The sequence below is a fragment of the Ursus arctos genome, unplaced genomic scaffold (genome assembly GCF_023065955.2).
Source record: "Ursus arctos isolate Adak ecotype North America unplaced genomic scaffold, UrsArc2.0 scaffold_2, whole genome shotgun sequence".
Classification (NCBI taxonomy): domain Eukaryota; kingdom Metazoa; phylum Chordata; class Mammalia; order Carnivora; family Ursidae; genus Ursus; species Ursus arctos.
In genome coordinates this window covers 325464-346364 of record NW_026622874.1, presented here as the reverse complement: position 1 = coordinate 346364, position 20901 = coordinate 325464, and the positions used below count along the sequence as shown (strand labels likewise).

Sequence of the window (20901 nt, the reverse complement as noted above, 5' to 3'; positions counted from 1 at the left end):
TTCACAAAGTATGATGATAAGAAATTAGACACAAATTCTGGGTAGCTATCTAGTTTGTTCAGAGCTAGAAATTTATATTTCATGAAATTAATTCGCTCTGAAAGGCTGAAAACTACCAAATAAAATACTCTGAATCACTGCAAATTAAACTACCCTCATAAATATACTTGTTCCCACTTCTGTATTTGTTCTGTATATATTTCTGCACATGATAGACCAGGATAAGACATTCATATGTCTTCATATAATATACATACATGTACACACACACATATAAATAATGTGTATACCTAAGCACTTGTATATATGTATGTGTAATGTATATTTAAGAAAAACAGTTAGCCATATACCAACATCATACATCATTATGAAGTGTTGAAGCAATTACTTTCCCTGGTATTTCCTCATATCTTCCTCATGGCTTTCCTGGTTGGGGGAGAGTTGGTATCAAAGATTCAAGAGAAATGAAAACTCTCTGTATCTTTAAATGGATATATTTTAAATACCCATTTCACTGGGACACTAATACACTAAATACATATTTATTTTTTCCAGTTTTCCATCATGTAGTGACAACTACATAATCAACCATGCCAACGTCCCCTCTCAGTCTTCATTAGTGACTCCATCAAACTGAGCCCCTATGCTCACCATGCTGACCAGGCACCACCTCTACACTTAATCAATAGATTCTATGTGATGTACCACAGGAAATATTTTCTCCTACAGAGGTCTAAATTTCACAGGGGAGACCACATAAACATATGTTTTAAAAGTACCAAGTTCAACAATGGACAGGTAGTTCAAATACACTGTTCCCAAGGGAGTAGTCAGGGAAGAAAGTCTGCATCCCGTTGACCACGTGTATCTTCCAGAGCCAGGAAGTCTTTGACTTGGGGCTGAAAAGTCAAGGACCAACTAAGGCCATGCCCCTAAAGAGAACAGAGGCTTAAATACTAGGCACAGCACAGACAAGAGCAGAAACAAAATGACAAAAAAAAAGAGAGAGAGAGAGAGAACCCAGAAATACCAGGTACAAATAGGGCCACACGGAGACTTTCACCTAATTATAATCAGAAGTACTACAAAGGCCCTGATAAGATAATTACTCTCTTACTATGTGGATCAATGTTATTTAATGCCACGCCCCATCTAAAACCATTTCATTTATCACCACATAGATCACACTTCCCAAAGGCACTGACTACATCAGGCTACAGTCGTACTTCTCTGTTACTTATACTTTTTTCCTGCCAACTTCAGAAAAAGTGCTGCTAAAAGAAAGCCTGAATGTCCCGCCACTTGGTCAAACAAACGATGCAGTTGAGAGAAATGGAGCCAGAGTGAATTAAACCCCGGCTCTACCACATTCGCTGTGTGATTTCCATCCATCTGACCTCGCTATGCCTAAACTTCCTCATATATAAAATGGGATAATAACTGAACCTCCCTAGAGTATTCACGTGGAGATTAACTGGGTTAGTGCACAGAACAATACTCAGTTCAAATTAACCTCTACGTAAGTACTGACTATTGTATTTCAAAAGAAGGGTTGTGAATGACCTCACATACAGCATACTTTGAACCACAATCTTTGACATTATGAGACCACACACTTGTCCAGGAGGTTTCCAAGAAAGTATTTTAACAAACTGATACTTAAGTAAATTCAGTGCTCCCAGATCAATTTTTCTTAAAGGACATTGAGGCGATGAGTCTAGATGTACATATTGGCAAGTATTGTGTATGTATTATATACTCACACATAAAATTCCTTCTATTACTCACATTCTCATAGAGAGCTTGAAGCGTCTCCAGATCAACCACAGAATTGTCCAAGTTCACAACAGCTGTGGAAAAAAAATACAAAAGAAAGAATATAAATTGCCATTTAAGCCAGCTGTGAAAAGATGTCTGACCATCTTGAGCAATAGTGACCGTCTCCAAAATAGTGTTCTAACTTCAATGCACCCACTTACTCCACTACCAAGACTGTGTCTGAGGAATTTCAACAGGGGTAAAGTGTAAAGCTTTCACTTGTCCCTCAAATACAAAATCCCATGAATATGACACAGTCAAAGGTCAAAGATAAACTGTGAGTCTGTCTTTCAAGGTCCAACTGTGTGAATTTGAAAAATTCACTGAATACTAGAAAAACGGGCAAATCACTCCTGTTACTGCCACATCTCATTTTGTGAGATAAATGCTCATAACTGCCACAATTCTTAGACTTACGACAAAAGTTAAATTTAATCACTAAACTGAAGGACTTAATATAAGAATGAAAGATACATTTTCTGTTACAATTCTTTAAATTGTTATAATCAAAGGACAATTCACTGATTATGGTATTGAGATTAAGACAGATATGCCCTTAAAAATCCATTCTTTTTTTTATACAGCTCTTTTTTTATCTAATAATAATTTTTCATTATGTTATGTTAGTCACCATACAGTATATCCTTAGTTTTTGATGTAATGTTCCATGATTCATTATTTGCGTATAACACACAGTGCACCATGGAATACATGCCCTCCTTAATACCCATCACTGCCTATCCCCAAAAATCCATTCTTATGTAAAACTTATATGCTTATGCTTATATAAGGAAGAAGTGTCATGGATAATCAAAAACTGCGAGTATGTTCTTAAATGCATTTGTTTTGGCCTGAGCAGCATTTTGGATTTTGGAGTCAGTTTTATAACTCAGTTTGGGCACAGATTAATCAAAAACTTTCTGCATTACCTACATACATATTAGCTGGAAAAGATGTGAATTTGCCCTGATCAGATTTGTGCCAAGTAGCCAATGAAGCTCCTATGGGATTAAAGATTTCTGAGAGAAAAATCAAAAAGTAGATAATCACAAATTGGTTAAACTTATTTTGATGATTGAGGCATTTTACACTGTCTTTTCTCTCAAAGCCTAAAGTACATGAGACGTTTTCTAGTTCATTCTGGCAAAATACCAAGAAAGAATTTAAAAAGACAAGTAGGAAATTGAAGCATATGACAGATGAGAAATCTAAGCAAGATAATTTAGCATTTCTATTTGGAGCTGGGAACGGAGCCCAGATTCACCAACAGAGATCACAGTAAGTAGAATACGATACTTCCACCCTAATAATATTCCACTATCTCCATTTCCAACAAATTATGTCTCAAATACCAATCTAAGAATTTGATTAAGATTTTCAGACAAATCTTTCACTTCTTAGACCACATAAAGCGAACATATCACAATCTGTTTAATGACTCAAAGTGGTAAAACCAGCCCAACTAGCTTTGACTGTATTTCAGAAATTAATTAAAAGGGATTAATAAATGATTTTCACTGGAGATAGTATAGCTATAATGTAACAAAATGCATAAAACCCAAATGAAGATAGCAAATCCATGTGTGAATTATCCCTTTGGATCTGTACATTGTCTAGGCCTTAAAGAAAATCTTACAGTGAACCCAAGATCTCTGACTTTGGAATTCATTAGATAATAATCCAGTATTTCTACATTCCTCTGGTGATACAGCAAAAGATTGATGGGAAAACAATGAAAGAAATGCCAGTAGTCAACTTAGTGTAAGATTTCATTGTCGGAACAAGGTAAAGACACAATAAAATCATTCATACTTAAGTCAAAACTCTTTGTAAAAGACACAATTGTCCTCTGACATTATCCAGCGTTTTAAAACATGTTATTATGTTATTCCTACAAGTGTTGCCCACATGAACCGTTGTGCGTCTACTGAGGCTTCTCATCTGTTTCTCTCACACAATGGCAGGTACTGAAGAATGTCTTGATAAACGTCATGTGGTCCTAATCATAGGTATATGGTCCTAAGTAAGTCCTCAAAAGTTCCTAATCCATGAAACCTCACTTTTTAGTCATCCACAAGGAAACCTCCATGGAAAGAAATACTGTTACTATTTTTCCACACAATTTTCTCTTGGTTGGCTCTGCACTTGAGAGATGCTGACACAATTTGATGGGAATTGCAGTTTTGAGAGAACAATATAGTCATGTTTGAGTAGCTGAAAATTAGAGAAGATTAGATACTGGCAGATGAATGGATGGAATGAGAGGAGTTCTAGATGGGAAATAAAGGCAAAAGAAGTAATTCGGGAAAGCTTAAGGTTATTGAGGTGCTATATTTACTCAATTTAAAATGCACATTTTAACATTTCAGAAATCAAGACTCAGACTAAAATTCACATCTTACTGAATATTTAGTGGTGTCTTCTAGTGCTCCCCCCCTTAAAATCTGTGTGTTTTCAACTGATAAAATTCTAAAATCAAGGAAATAAAACAATGCATCCACTCACGCAGTCAATAATATGTAAAGTGTTCTCAGCATTCAGGGGCTATCCTAGCTTCCTACGTGGGTTAACAGCGACTTGAGGATGTTCTCAGTCACTCACTCAGCCTCGAAAGGCTGCAGACAACTAGATGTGCAGAGACCACTCCAATCAGATTTCTAGGTATGGCCATGCTGAGGAATTTATAGAATAGAAATAGAAACGCACATACATTTTTTAAGGCGGCAAAAGATTCCAGGAAAAAGCACCTCACAAATTCCCTGATTCCATGAGCAAAATTTCAGCCTTCTTTGAGACAAAAACATCTTTTTGGAGATTATTTCAAGGTGATAGTTCCTCTTTTCCCCCAAAAGGGAATACTATGTTTATGGGATGGTTTATTGATGTCGGAGGAACACAGAACACGGAATCAAACTTAACTGGGTTTAAATCTTTCTTCACCTGCTGCATCACTTCAATAAGTTACCTAACTTGACGAGTTCTAGTTTCTTTATGGGGGAACAGGGGTGAGGGCAAAAGGAAATCAAAGAAAATATTAGCAAGATTTTGGGTTTCATAGGGACCAAAGACAGGAACAGGAGAAAGGATCCAGCCTGTAGTTGGTTAATGATATTTCCCTCTTTAAGTTTTCACCAAAGTTCAACTCTTCTGGCTCTAATATGTTTTATTATCTGACGCAAAGTTAAGCAAGTTCCTTTTTTTTCCTACTTGTGTTTTGTGTCCTCATAAACAAAAAAAAAAAAAAAAAAAAAATCCACCTGTATCTATTAAGGGGTATGCTCTCACCTGAACAATCAACTATCACAAATAATGACTGCCTGGCTTACAGCTACTGGGTATCATTCATCGAACTCTGTCTTTTTTACCTGGCATTTAAACTGTTAGGCATAAGACTTAGATTTCAGAACACAAATAAACCCCAAATTTGGAAGGATATTCAGTGATAAATCTTCCAGATCTTTCAGATTGCTTTATTCTCTAACATTCAACTAGGTGCTAATGTGATTATACTTCAGATTAGAAGCCGAACATTTCACACTCGTTTCTTCCTCTTTGCTCTAAGACTTTTGGGAGCAGCCACCGTTGTCTGGGACTCATCACACTTCCCACCCAGACATTCCCTGCAGGTCTACCAAGCAGTTTTAATTGTTTTCCCAAAAATATAAATAAATTTGTTACTTTGAATTTAGCCAAGAAGCACCTGTTCTGTTTTTATGTAGAAGAGAACAAGGACTAAGAAGGTGTTGAGAGGAAATTCTAGACTTTTTTGCATATTAGAAGATTATTAATTTATTTGTAAAGTACACAGACTTTCCAGGATTAGAACATATGAAGGTTTTTACCACTCTCTTTAAACAACCTATAAATAACCATGTGTTAATAATCACTCCAGATCGAAATGGATAGCATTTTTATTTTTAAGCTTAGACTTTTAAAAATGCCAAGGATGTGGTAATTAAGTACAAGAACACAGTGCTCTTTCTGGCTTTCCTACCAACAAGCTGTGAATTACTGCTCAAGTCCCTAAGCTTCTCTGAGACTTTATCAAGTGGGATAAAAACTTTTGTCTGTAGTGTATGTTTATCATGTGGAGAAAATAAGCAATTTTATAGTAAGAAGGATAATTCAAGAAGCCTTGGAATAATTTATGTAATTCATTTAAAAATGTGTATTATCTGTGAACACATTAGTTTGAAACTGGAGATAGGGCTGGGAATGTGTTAGATTAAAATTAGGTTCAGGATTAAACATTTTTTTTCAGTAATCAGAAGTTAAGACCATAAATAGTTCTTTAATCCATGAACTCCACTGGTACACATTTGCTGGTAGCCCATGCACGCCTCGTTACAACGTTACAAAATGCACTCTTCGTTAACCACAATGTTGCAAAATGAAGAGCAAAATAGCCTATTTTAGAACCAAGTAGTCAAGTTAACCTAAGATATTAAAAATATATCAAAATGAACTATGCTGACAAAACAAAATCTACTTCCTTTTGACTTTAAGAAGCTGCATCACATAGGATTCTAGATCCAACACGGGAAATGATGGTATGCTGGACATGACCCTGGGCATACAAGCACGTGAACACGTGACAGGCACATTCCCTGGACGCTCAGGCTTTGCTCTTCGCGCTGCTTCTCTGACACCAGCAACGCGGGCGTGTTCTAACACCAGGACGCCAAACCACTCACAGACTAGAGGGTAACACATCGGTCTGAATTTCTGCATAACAAGAATCCCGTCTCTGCGCTTCCGATCAAAAGAGTGCATAAAAGGGAAAGCACCGTATTTTAAGAGGTTGTGTTAAAGGAAACTCAGTAAAACAAAAGTTCACAAAACATGATTAGCCGAATTCATAAATGAGTCGTATATTTGGGCAGCCAGATGAAGCAGTTCGCTTTACTGGTGTAATTCAATACGATAGAATTACTCTTACTGAATGCAATACTTTAAGCCACGGAACACTGCTACTGCTTGACTTACTCTTGTTTTGTGTTTTTGTTGTTGTTGTTTTGTTTTGTTTTGTTTTTTTAAGCTGGGCTCTCCCCAGGGGGACAGGACAGCCCTGAGGCTGCTTTTGATGGCCCCTTCCCTCCATCGGCCCTGAACATTTATTTACTCCAGTCCCAGTGGTTCTTGCCTCAATCCCTCTCTCACATGACCTGCTACCCTGGAGGTAGAGACCCCCAAAAGTAGAAAACCTCATGGTGTTTATTACCAAGAATATTAGTTATCAATTTCTGCACGGCAAATTACACTAAAGCTTAGGGCTTAAAATCCATTTTCGTATTATCAACAAACACAGTATCTGTGGGTCAGAAATCCAGGTGCAGCTTAGCTGGGTGCCTTTGCCTCACGGTTCTCGTAAGACTTTAATCACGGAGTCGGCTGAGGCTGGCATCTTCTAGGAAGGCTCCGCAGGGGGACCCATTCCCAACCTCACGTGGTTGTCGGCAGGATTCAGTTCCCGACTGGAGGCTTCAGCTCCTCACTGTCTGTTGGCTGAAGCTGAGCCTCAGTCTCTTGCCAGATGTCTCTCCACAGGGAAGCTCACAAGGAGACAGCAGGCTTCCTTCAGCGGAGAGAGAGGGGGCGTGCGAGGTAAGGCCACGTTGTCTTTGTGACCTAGTCTTAGAAGTGACATCTCATCTCCTTTACATTCTAGTCATTATGAGTCTCTAGGTCCAGCCCACACACAAGAGCATTAATACCAGGTCTTCGGAGGCCATCTGAGAGGCTGCCCACCACCCCAGGTTGCTAACTCTGGCTCTTTGTGGCTTGGATTTCAAATCTCAACTTGTGGTTCTCTATTATTCTCTACCACGTATTAATTTTATCCAAGTTTTTGTTTTTCTATCTGGTTCTAAGGGCACAGAAAAAATGGGGAGGCATCATAATTTACCAGAAAGAAGAAATGCACGAGTCAGGAAATCTGACACGAATCAACTGAAGTTCCTAGTCTCAGTGAGATTGAGTTTATCTGAGGCATGATATACAAACATATGGAGACATGAGATAATATTGACAGACCCTTCCCTATAGAACTACACGATCATGCCTAATTTATTGTTGTGTCCCTCACCATATACAGAAGAACCTAGTACACAGAGGCTTGGAAAAAATCTTTGAAAAAATCTTTGTTGAATGTAGACACGTTGAAATAGGCTGATGTTAGTAATTCCTGAAAATTAACCGTACCTTTAACTTGACTGGACAAGCTGAGAATTCCTTGAGCTCAGCCTGATTGCTCTTTCATAAACAAATAACTTCATTCTAGATGACTTTGTAGCGCAAAGACATAAAACACAAAGATAAGACTACATGGTGTCCCATCATCATCTGACAAATAGCGTTGGGAAGCAGAGGGACACACTGGGCTCTGAAGTCAAACTGGCTCCACCACTTCTCATTATCCGTGTAACACACGGTGCCTCCATTGGCTTGGAATCTGCAAAATGGACCTAATAAAAGCACCCGCCCTATAGGATTCTTGCAGGAAATTATTCCAGTAAAATGCCTAGAAGCGGTGCCATGCTGATGGCAAACACTCCGAAAATGTTGACTGTGTTTCTTGTTATCACAGCCCCTTTCACATTCCTATGGGAAAAATATTTTACCAATCTCTCTCCAAATCAGTATTTTGAGAGATTTTAGACAAACTAGGTTGAAAACATTGTCAGCAAAAAGAAAAAAATGACAAATTCACTTGTACCAATAGTAACATGGGAGACTAAACATGTCTCACCCACAGGGAAACCATCAACACTGATTTCGGATAAGGTATATGGGAAGGGAGCAGAGGGAGCAGAAGCTTAAACACAGAATAAATGCAAATCAGTCTGTATTTACAGTTCATGCCCTCTTCTCACTGACAGAGTAAGAAGGAGTGTAAGGGCTTAGAGAAACCAGCTTTACCCCATTTGAAATTCAGAAGCCACAGGAAAAGCCAAGATGAGTTAGCTTTGCAAATTGCTGAGAAGCAAAGCAAAGACCTTTGTTCAAGTAGAAACTCGTCTTAAGTAGCAGAGATCAGAAGCATCTCTCATTTAAAATGGTTCCAAGCTTGTCATCATCTCCTAGCCACTGGGGACCAAAATTTTCTAAGAGATCTCTTTAAGGAATTACAAGGGACTCATCATTATACTTTCAAATCGGGAAAAAGGACACATGTGAAGATAATTTCTATCTCACTGTACATTTCAGTGGAATTAAAAATTTCACCTTTTGGGGGAAGAAGTTGCCGTTCACTTGTCTGACAACGTTTATTATCTCTTTTGTAAATGAACTATAAACCATTTTGGGGCTCTGGAGATAGGAGCTCCTCTATCACAATCTGGCGAAGTGGAAAGACATTCACGTATAAATATACAGCGATGTAAGCACACCACAGAACTTGTGCAAATGGGAGACAGATAATGCAATTGTCAAGTGGAAAAGAACCTCAAGGTACCAGTTTGAAAGTGAACAAATAATAGTATAAACCCTAATAGCATTGAACTGTGATATACACGTACTGATGGAAGCATCTTTGACTCGACAGCAGACACGCATCCCGTTCTGCTCTCACCCAAAGTTCCGCTCCAACCATAGTAAAGAGATTTTCTAAAACATAAATTCAGGGGCGCCTGGGTGGCTCAGTCAGTTAGACATCTGCCTTCAGCTCGGGTCATGATCTAGGGTCTTGGGTTCGAGCCCCGCATTGGGCTCCATGCTCAGCGGGAAGTCTGCTTCTCCCTCCCCTTCTGCCCTCCCCCACACTTGTGCTCTCTCTCAAATAAATAAATAAAATCTTTAAAAAAAAACCCATAAATTCATAAGGACGGAAAGAAGGGGTGGTGACAGCAACAAAATACGGAAACTAATTGTACCTAATTCAGCAGACCTGCAAATGAAGAACCCACCACTGTCCACAGGAGTTCTGAACCCCAACTCAGAAGGCCAAGGAACTGGCAGCAGCAGAAAGCTGTCCAACTGAGGGTAAACGGGGGAGTCCCAGAAACAAGGGCTTCTGGGTGAATGGTATCTGTCCATCAGTTATATCTCCATTCCGAAAATGCCCTCCCCAAGTGTGTCAGGTTTATTTTCTTGAGAAATTACAACAAAGTCTCTGGGCAGAAAGACACCAAGCACAATTGTAGGCAAGGGCACTACACCGAAAACATGGGCAACACGTGCAGTACTGCCATGTTGAAGACACAGGTCCTCTTCCCCCACCAACCCACACCTCCAGCCAGCTCTCGTCCTCCATTTGGGGCCAGAAAACTGTCAGACAGACCTTTACTCTCTCAGGCCAGAAACTGGAATCTCTGGGGAATCTCACCACCCCAAGAGGAAAGAACAAAAGACTCCGGTGTTTCCCCAACAAATAATGTACCCAGATAACAATACACTGAACTCAAAGTCCAACAGCTGTGTTAAGAAGGCTCACAGCTTCTCACCAGCTCTTACCTCTCCCACTTTTAAGCCAGGACAGCCAAAGATCAAGTCATCTACAGAGTGCCTCTAACGCAGATACTAGAGACCAGAAAACAGGGGAGGAACACACACACACACACACGAAAACTCCTCTGTCCCTTCCTGAAGTATGCCAATACCCATTGTCCCACATTCTTCTCTGCCCTTATCTTCTTAATCCCACCCTACTGAGATTTTGCTCTGATTACTCAGTCACCTGTGATTTCAATCCAAATGCACATTTCTCCAACCTCAGCAGCCTTTGATACAGTGAGTAATTCCTTGCTCCAGATACACATGCTTAATTTGGCTTCCAGGACGCCCCTCTCTTCCTCTTCCTCCTGCTTGCAATGCTCCCCACTCTTCATTCTCCTTAGCTGGCTCCTTCTCTCCCCTACCTCTTATTATTGAAGGGTCTTAGGGCTTGATCCTTTCACCTCTTCTCACCTCCATCTACTCTCCAACCTTGGTGATCTCCTCCAGTCCCATGACAGATTTGGAACATTTTCCTCTCTAGCCTCCAACCTCCTTCCTGAACCCCCTGCTTATAGAACCAACAGCCTTCTCAGGTAGCTCACCTGGAACTCTAGGGGTAGACCCATGCTGCCCACGCTCTCCCAGGTCTCACATGATGGAGACTCCATCTGCCAGATGCCCTATCCTTAACTCCTTTCTTTTGCTCCCATCCCACATCCAGTACATGACGAATCCTCCTGGTTCTACATCCCAAATGCGTGCAGACTATGACTTCATCTCCTCACTGGCGTTGCTGCCACCCTGTTCCCAGACACTCCCAACGATTGCCTGGGTTACTGCAACACACTCCAAACTGGAAAAGGAAAATGATTCTTCACACATAAAAACAGCTATCATAAACAGAAAAATTCATTAGAAGGTATGGCAAATAAATGTGAGAGTATTGCCCAAAAGTACTTTAGAAAGAGGAAAAAACATTAGGAACAATAAGCCAATTCAGGAAGGCCAATATCGCAATAATAGAGGAGTTTTAGGGAAAAAAATATATTTTTGACCAGGTCCTGAGACGAGATCCCATACACTCCCTTCTAACCATATTCTGCCGGATATATGGCACCTGGCTCATACTCTAGTACAGCCAGATCCCCACCCTAGTGATCTCTGTAGTCACAAAATTCATTCATGATATTGCCTAGTCCCCCAAAAGTGCTCTTAAAACTTTAGGGACTCTGAAGCTAGAAGAGAGACCATAGGTTAGAAAGCCTTTTCAGCTTACTTTCTCTTGTAAGCTTTTGCCTAATGATAGAAATATTTCCCTCTTCTTGCCCAACTAAATTGTTGGTTCTCTCCAGGTTTTGCAAAAGTAACAATGTGCGGAGGAATACATACATAGGTGAATGAAGATGTGCAAGAGTGATTAACACAAACTGGGGACAGTTGAGGAAGGGAAGGAGATTTTTAAAGAGAGTATCTAGATCCTGGTGGAATTAAAGAGGAATAAGAGCTGAATTCCAAAACTTCTGATGTATTAGGAAATGAAATGAAGGACACAGAGTCAAGGTGAGAGAAAAAAATGTCATTCGTCATGTTGTTTATAACTTAGTCCCCCCCACCTCAAGCTTAATCGTTTGGCTCATTTTAGACTATTGTGGGGAGTGATGTCTGCCATTCAGTTAGAGTGTAGCAACAAAGACATCTGAAATATGACTAAATTCTTGACAATTAGCCACTTGATAATATGGCAAAAGCACTAAATATATTTGTACTGGTTAAAAATTGTTTTCAGCCATAAAGGGAACATCTGAGTAAATAATGACTTAAATAAAACTGAGATAGGTTGGCATTGATTCAGAAAGTTAAAAAAAAATAAGATTAGGGACAAAAAATTTTTATGGTCTTTAAATTCCTATTCCTCATGTGGAAAAACAGTTGCTATAGCTCCATCCATCACTTTCACATTCCAGGCAAAATTGAGGGAAAAGGAAAGCAACAAGAAAGTATATGCAATGCCTATTAAATATGAATTCTTAGCAAATTTCTACTTATGTCTCATGAGCCAGAATAGTTTCCAATGGTTACCTAAAATGGAGGGGAAGCTGAAAAGTGTGAACAATGTGGACAAACCACTAGCTCTAACAAAACAGCAATTTCAAGCTCCAGCCTCAGTTATCTCTGAAACATTCCCTAAGAACCATGGCTCATAATGACACCCTGACCTCTTGTTTGAACCCTTTAACATAAATACAAACCACCTGATACATTTCAGATATTCCTTCTTTTGTATAGAATTATGTGCTCTTTGCCTCCAAGGAGATTTTAAATAGCCTGAAAGCAGGGATATTGCCTTGGATATCATCGGCTCACACCAGAGTGTTCTACGTAGAGTAGAAAACTCAGAAAAGCTTATAGTCATAAAAACAAAGTCATCACTGAACCTTCAGAGAGAAGCCATGATAGCCGACCTTAAGAAAGAGACACTACCAACCACGTATCTGTGCTATCGGTCCCAGCAATCCACGAAGCAGCCACACCTGAGGAAGCAAAAGCCAGATACTGGCATGGGCGGTGATATCCGCTGCCGACAGTACTATAATCATAACCATCCACGTGGTAATGAAGGAAGAAAACGAGACATAAGGAGTAACAGGTATCTCCAGAGGAAGGAGGCTTCTCTTCCTCCCTCACGACTGCAGTCTGTGGTGCACGCAAACAGTCAGTGTTTATGCTCTCAGGAATTTCTAGCACTGCTTTATGTGTCCTGCCGGGAAGATATAAAAAGCAAACAAGAGGGGGAGAAAACAGTGTAGGTAGAAATGTCCAGGGCCATTATCCTTACATTTTTATTTGAAATTCAATAAAGCATAGAAACCTTTGGTGCGTGCCTGTCATTGTACAATCTGACGACAGTGGAATCAAGAATCCTTTATAAGGAAATACTGATGTGGTAATCCCCAACTGAAAATCCGCACACCTGGGGAGTCACTTAAAAAACTGTCAAAATGTATTATTTAACAAAAAATTCCTAATGATGCAGTCAAGCAACGCTAAAGATTTTTGTTTGGTTTTGCTTGGCTTAGGTAACCAAACATCTCTAACACGTTAAAAGTCTAACATTTCTCCATAACGTAATAAAAAACTAAAAAAAAAAAAAAAAGAACTAACATTTCTCAGAGGAAAATCCTTGGTACCATAGTCACCTGAATTTCACACTTGATAAGAGGATGAAAGGAAACACTACGTTTGCAGTGTTCACACACCCGACCACCGAACGTGCTTGAGCACCTGGGCTTGTCAACCACGTACACCCAGGCACGCCTGTACTGTGGGAACCTTGCCAGAGGACATGTTGCTACACGTTTTTAACATACATGGGAAACACACAAGTTCTTGAATAATATTTCAAGTAATTCTAGATTATCTAAAGACCATAATAAATTTAATGGCTAATATACCAATAGCATTCTTTTATTTTTTTTTAAGATTTTATTTATTCATTTGACAGACACAGAGACAGCCAGCGAGAGAGGGAACACAAGCAGGGGGAGTGGGAGAGGAAGAAGCAGGCTCCCAGCGGAGGAGCCTGATGTGGGGCTCGATCCCATAACGCCGGGATCACACCCTGAGCTGAAGGCAGACGCTTAACAACTGAGCCACCCAGGCGCCCCTACCTATAGCATTCTTTTAAAGATTCCAAATTAAAATAGTGGCACTCCATTCCTTATATTTATAAGACTTCTAAATTTTATTATTGCTCCTTCCATTCAAGTCCTTGGTCTAGACATTAATGTATTTATTGAGAGGCTTTAATTTACTCAAATAAGTCAAAAGTTTGATTTTTTTTTTACCAAAATTACTTGAAACATTAAACCTCAGTGCTTTGAATTCACACTGACCTGGATTAAAAACGTGGATCTGCTAGTGTATGGTCTCCTGGGAGAGACTTGGTAAGCAATCTCAGTCTCAGTTTATTCACATGTGAAATGGGTCTATAATGGTGTTATTACCTCCCTCAAATGGTTATTGTCAGGATTAAAGGTAATTCCTCTACTGCGTGGCTATCGTCCTTGCTATCGCAGGCACTCAAAAATGGGAGGTTCTTAGTTCTCTCTAAATGTCTCAGTATCATATACACATTTGTAGAAATAATTACTCTTACAAAACCACATACTTTAGAAATGAAAATGTATTTTATGTTATTGTTGGACCTTAAAAATAAAAGAAAAGCAGCGTATCAGCTCTCAGGTCTACATACAGTTGGGCTAATTCTCAGATGTGCTGGAGGCTGAATTCAAGTACATGAAGATGTGCAGAAAGACAAGGGGGGAAATGGGTTCTTTTCAACCCAGCAAGCAGCGTATAAATCACCCTCTGGGCAGGAAACACACAGAAGTCAGTACTGTCTGACACCGAGGGACATGGTAACATCTGTTTACTACCCATCACACATAAAGTAACTGCCATTAAACAGTATAACATTGAGAGGGAACCATTTAACTGTAAGTCAAAATGCGTTCACTTCAGAAATTAAACAATGACAAAACGTTTGTATTTATCTGCAAAGTAAACAGTATCTTCTTGAAAACATCATGTATTCCTTCTCTGAATGAGTACTCGTGGAGCTCTAACTCCGGGCCGGGCAGTCTCCCCGGCCCTGGGAATGCGGTGGTAACCCTGACAGACACTTCCTGCCCTTGTAGCGTACATTTGATTAGCAATTAAAATGACGTCTGCCCTAGAAGGGAAGAAACTTGCATTTTTATAATAGCCTATTAATTTAGAAATCATATACATTTATACTATCTTCTCTTTTCAGGCAGTTTAACCTGGTGGGAATTTGTTGTAAGGTACAGACAATAAAATGCCAGAATTCTATAGATTTTGTACTTAGGCTACTGGTACCTCTCAAGCATACTTGCTTCTTCAAGGATAATGACATAAGTTACTGACTAAGTCAGTAGGCTTCATACACCTACGGGCCTTGTTTATAAGAGCCGTACAAGTTAAATTGTTAGAGAGCAAATGCGTTTTGTTTGACTCCGTATGTCGCCTTCTTGTCTAGGCAGGGGGAAAAATGGATACGAAGACTGGAATCCTTTTGGAATAAAATCTTTAAATGCAAACATGATTGCCATTGGAGACTGTTTAATCTCGCGATATTGTATTTCATTTCTGGTTTTGAAGAGGTTTGTTGACTTGACCATACTGGGTACAACTCAAGGCTTATCTCAACTGTTTAGATAAGATTTATTTAACTTTGGCAGGTGACAAAATCTAGGGTGTGGAATAAAAACAGTAGGGGGAAGAAACGACTGGCATATTCCCAGATGGTATTTATTTCAAGCATGGTGTACAGATGAGCAGAGTTTCAAACAACGCACCGCACTGCGTGTGAAAGATCCACCATCTGCTGAACGTCTTCCGTAAACCAGCGCTGCAAAATGCCCTTTATTGGGCATAACGTACTTCACCTTCTTGCTTAGGTAAACATTTATGCTCTCGTAAAAGTGAGTCTCCCGGGAAATAGGACCCTAACTCTGATCACATTTTCCACTGCTTTCTAACACATGCTGTGAAAGGGGGACACTTAACTTCTATTTTGAATGCATGCATATACATTGCTCCAGAAGTACACAATCTATCAGAAATTCAAAGTGCCTTATGCTGAGAGAACTTCTACACAGGCAATGCTCATACTTTGTTCAGTGTAATTCCTCACAAACATGCCTGACTTCCAAAGAAACCCTGAAGAGAAAGCCTAAATTTGCCAACACAAAGATTACAATTGTGGTTTAAAAAAACATCTTAAAAACATTTTACTTAAACACGCACCTATGTAGCTTCCTCCGAAGAACATTAAGTTGTGAACGTACATGACTGAGAATATGAGGGCTTCATGCCAAGAAGTGACACATTACGGTAATGCCTTTCATTGTACCACAGACATGACCTCGACTAACAACTTCTGTCTCGTGACTATTTTGCCAAAAGCTTAAAAATACGAAAAATCAAAAGAATACACACAATCCTTATGTTCCTCTAAAAATAATTTTGTGGTTTCCTCACCTCAACATGTAGTTAATATGTACAAATACGTGATACACTAGTTTACATGTGTGTTAAGTCATATTTTGTCATTGGTTCAGTTAATGAAGGTTTTTCCTTCTTCTCTTTTGATGTATGTATTTGTGTGAGAGGATTAGTGTAATGTTTCATTGCCAGGAATGAGAGATCAGGTGGATATGGGGAGGAGTTCCAAATACTCTGATTTTTCTGATGTGCTTTTAATGAACAGAAGTTTCTTCTAAGTAAAATAGAAACTTTTCAAATACAAGATGGAACTGCCTCTGCTCTAATTCTTCCGCTCAGACTTGGAGCCTTAATACGTATCGGTAGCTGGTGAATGGTAAGGCCTCTGCTGGAGGGATCTTCCTCGTCCTGTCTGCTGTTCTGTCACCACATTGACCATTCTCTAGACTTCAGTAGTGACCACCCACTGCTCAGGGTCAACATCCAGTGACTACAGCTCTTCTGCAACCACGATGCCTCACAAATTTTGATTTAATTCAGCAAAATGCATCTATTCTTCTCTTCTCGTGGCTTATAAGAAATTTTTTTAATTAAAGAAATCTGTTTTCATGGTCAGACCTCCCTGACATCCCTTGATGACTGGCAATGTGTGCAAATAGCAAAACAGAGGGTGGGGCATCAGCATTTAGAAAAGCTTTAGACGGGAGCCATTGGTGGGAGAAGAGGTTTAATGTACGCTGGGCACCATGAATTTTCACTACAGTTTTCTTCCATCATATAATACAAGTTGCAAGTCTCTTTCCCACGACTAAACAAAAATTACAGTTCAAAATGAGAGTGCCCTATGAATAAAAGATGTTTCTTCAAGATTCCACCCAAAGAACTGAACTAATATTTAGAAACTCTATCCACATTCCCATACCTATTGGTTCAACTGACCAGGAGAAAGTTTTTCCACCATCATAATAATTCGCTATTGTCTTTTCCTTAGCTGTTCCTGTAGAGAAATAATCCCATGAAAAATGCAACCATTAAAGCAAAACAAAACAATGCAGACTTCAGATTTCACAATTCCCATACAAAAAGATTCTTTTGTATTTTTGTTTGTTCCTTACTTTCAAAGTGTACAGAGTCCAACTGTATCTGTGTAGGGGAAATGGTTGCTGGTAGCTAAAATGCTTTGCCAAAGCAATTAAAAATGCTCCCAACTGAAATCATGGACCTCATTGTTCAAGAAGAAGCAATTTCCTATTCCTAGATTTCCCAGAGAATATCACATCTCGTCCACATTCTCCTCTCTTCTAACCGAGGAAAGAGGAGAGGAGGTGTATTCTTCCTCACTAGCCAGGCTACCGCAAAGGAAAACCCATCCTGTCTTGCGGAATTCCTTTCTGGCACAGAATGAAAGAGTTAGAGATCGAGACTAAAAGTTAACTCCTCAGACTACATCATATTTCAACAATGTAAGCCTTTTGTTAAGTATTCTGAAATTACTACTTGAGGGTATCACAGATGCTAGAAAACTGATGTCATTTCCTTGTGACACCCAGACCTTTTGCTATGTGCAGCAGATGATGGGAATCTTTCATTCCAGAGATTATGGCTGAGATAAGGACGATTGACAGTTGGTGCTCTCCTTACTAGTTTGCCCCTTTCTGCTGCAGTGAGACCAGGAGACCAAAATGTCTGTTTGCACGGTTCCAAGTTAAACTTAAAATAGGGCACTGAGCAGCGAACACTGTAACATACACATATTGTAATTGGAATTAGGGTTCAGAAAACAGCCAATGAGTGAATTTGATTTAGAAATAAAAATATAATTTATCTCAAAAAGGCAAAGCGTGCTGTTTTAGAACTATTCTAAACATCTCCAACACTTCAAAACATACCAGAGTGTGTTCAGATTTAAATGAATATTTGGGTTTCACTGAAATGAACTCAATATTCTTAAATTTATGTTTTCTGCCAAACATCTCTATAATTCAGACGCCTTAACTCAGTTAAATAAAATAAGGTTAGCAGATCTACGTATTTAATACTGAGTGCGATGCAATCTTTTTTTTTTTTTAATGTATGAAAAGTTTATTGATGTGGCTTTCAAATTCAACATTGCAACTAACTGTTAGGAAACTATTCGTTGTTGAGTTTTGGTGCAGTGTTAACAATAATATCTACCATTATCTGAAAGACTAATAAATACTCCTCTCTTTTCAGCTACATATCTGTGTGAAGACAGAGTTTCTTCATACATTTCAACCAAAACAACATATAACAACAGAATAAATGCAGAAGCAGATGAGACTCTGGCTGTCTATTAAACTAGATCATAAAGAGATTTTCAAAAATGAAAAACAATTTTGGTTGAAGCATATATAATCTTTATGAAACACATTTCCATTCTCCACTAATTAAAACTTTTTAAAGGAAGAAAGACCTAATAGAACTGCACTGAAATACAGTAGTCCAAGAGCATGGAGCTAATAGGTCTAAAACAGATTGATAATAAAATTTTGATTTTAAAATTAAGAATGCTGCGAATTAAAAGAAATTTGCTTCCAAAAGAAATATCAGCGTGGATACCATAAATTACTCAATATGTATTCTCTTCCAAATGGCTGTTATGACAAATTCTCAATGTTACCCAACAGTCCACTAAATAGTAATCAAATTTTCTGTTTGTATTTAGTTACTAATATTTTGTCTAGGGACATAAATATTTCAAATTTATCTTCACATGAGTGTTAGCAAGTCAAGAAAGCTGCTCCTGTTTATGTTCCTCTTTATGGAAGAAATAATTAATAGAACCAACGGCTTAGTGGAAATAATGTAAAAACACAATCTGATTTTAAACAGCTTCCAATTATCCATTTTCTTAGGGAACAAAGCTTGTTGAACAAATGAGGAAAAATAAACCTTGCATTCTGCCCTCTTTCTACATAGAACCACCAAAAATATATAATATGTTCAATATAAATATATTTCTCTTTGTTCTTCATTTTCCATTTGATCTAATTCCTAACCCATCCAGGATAGCCTAAGCAACATCACAGTGGATTCAAGTAGGATAGAATCCTGAAGGTGCTGTGAAAGCTCACGTGATTTCAGGAATCTGAGGACCATAACAGCCTCGGTATTGATTTCTCTTCTCCTCCATCGACACTTACTCCCATCATCAAGATGCTGATGAATCCCCTGCTTATCATCGGTCTGAACTTCTCTAACTCTTTTATTTTTTTATAATATTTTTTTATTATATTATGTTAGTCACCATACAGTACATCCCTGGTTTTTGATGTAAAGTTCGATGATTCATTAGTTGCGTATAACACCCAGTGCACCATGCAATACGTGCCCTCCTTACTACCCATCACCAGTCTATCCCATTCCCCCACCCCCTCCCCTCTGAAGCCCTCAGTTTGTTTCCCAGAGTCCATAGTCTCTCATGGTTCATTCCCCCTTCTGTTTACCCCCCCTTTCTTTATTCCTTTCTTCCCCTACCGATCTTCCTACTTCTTATGTTCCATAGATGAATGAAACCATATGATAATTCTCTTTCTCTGCTTGACTTATTTCACTTAGCATTATCTCCTCCAGTGCCATCCATGTTGCAGCAAATGTTGAGAATTCGTTCTTTTTGATAGCTGAGTAATATTCCATTGTATATCTGGACCACAACTTCTTAATCCAGTCATCTGTTGAAGGGCATCTCAGCTCCTTCCACGATTTAGCTATTGTGGACAATGCTGCTATGAACATTGGGGTGCATATGGCCCTTCTCTTCACTACGTCTGTATCTTTGGGGTAAATACCCAGTAGTACAATGGCTGGATCATAGGGTAGCTCTATTTTTATCTTTTTAAGGGAACTCCACACTGTTTTCCAGAGTGGCTGTACCAACTTGCATTCCCACCAACAATGTAGGAGGGATCCCCTTTCTCCACATCCTCTCCAACAATTGTTGTTTCTTGCCTTGTCAATTTTTGCCATTCTAACTGGCATAAGGTGGTATCTCAGTGTGGTTTCAATTTGAATTTCCCTGATGGCTAATGATTTTGAACATTTTTTCATGTGTCTGTTAGCCATTTGTATGTCTTCATTGGAAAAGTGTCTGTTCATATCTTCTGCCCATTTTATGATTTGTTTATTTGTTTCTTGTGTATTGAGTTTGAGAAGTTCTTTGTAGATCTTGGATACCAGTCTTTTATCTGTAGTGTCATTTGCAAATATATTCTCCCATTCCGTGGGCTGCCTCTTAGCTTTTTTGATTGTTTCCTTGGCTGTGCAGAAGCTTTTTATCTTGATGAAGTCCCACAAGTTCATTTTTTCTTTTGTTTCTCTTGCCTTTAGAGATGTGTCATGAAAAAGTTGCTGTGGCCGATGTCGTAGAGGTTGCTGCCTATGTTCTCCTATATGATTTTGATGGATTCCTGTCTCATATCAAGGTCTTTCGTCCATTTGGAGTTTATCTTTGTATATGGTGTGAGAGAGTGGTCAAGTTTCATTCTTTTGCATGTAGCTGTCCAATTTTCCCAGCACCATTGATTGAAGAGACTGTCTTTTTTCCACTAGATGTTTTTTCCTGCTTTATCAAAGATTAGTTGCCCAAAGAGCCGAGGGTCCATT

General features: G+C 39.0%; 1 protein-coding gene across 1 annotated transcript in view; it reads right to left on the bottom strand.

The window, feature by feature from the left end:
• The window catches only part of FMN2 (formin 2), a 356215-nt gene that overhangs the window by 160597 nt on the left and 174717 nt on the right, over positions 1-20901 (bottom strand). Inside the window, exon 6 of the mRNA XM_057315375.1 lies at positions 1789-1850. Within this exon, the coding sequence (XP_057171358.1) occupies positions 1789-1850 (62 nt within the window). The remainder of the gene's footprint in view (positions 1-1788; positions 1851-20901) is intronic.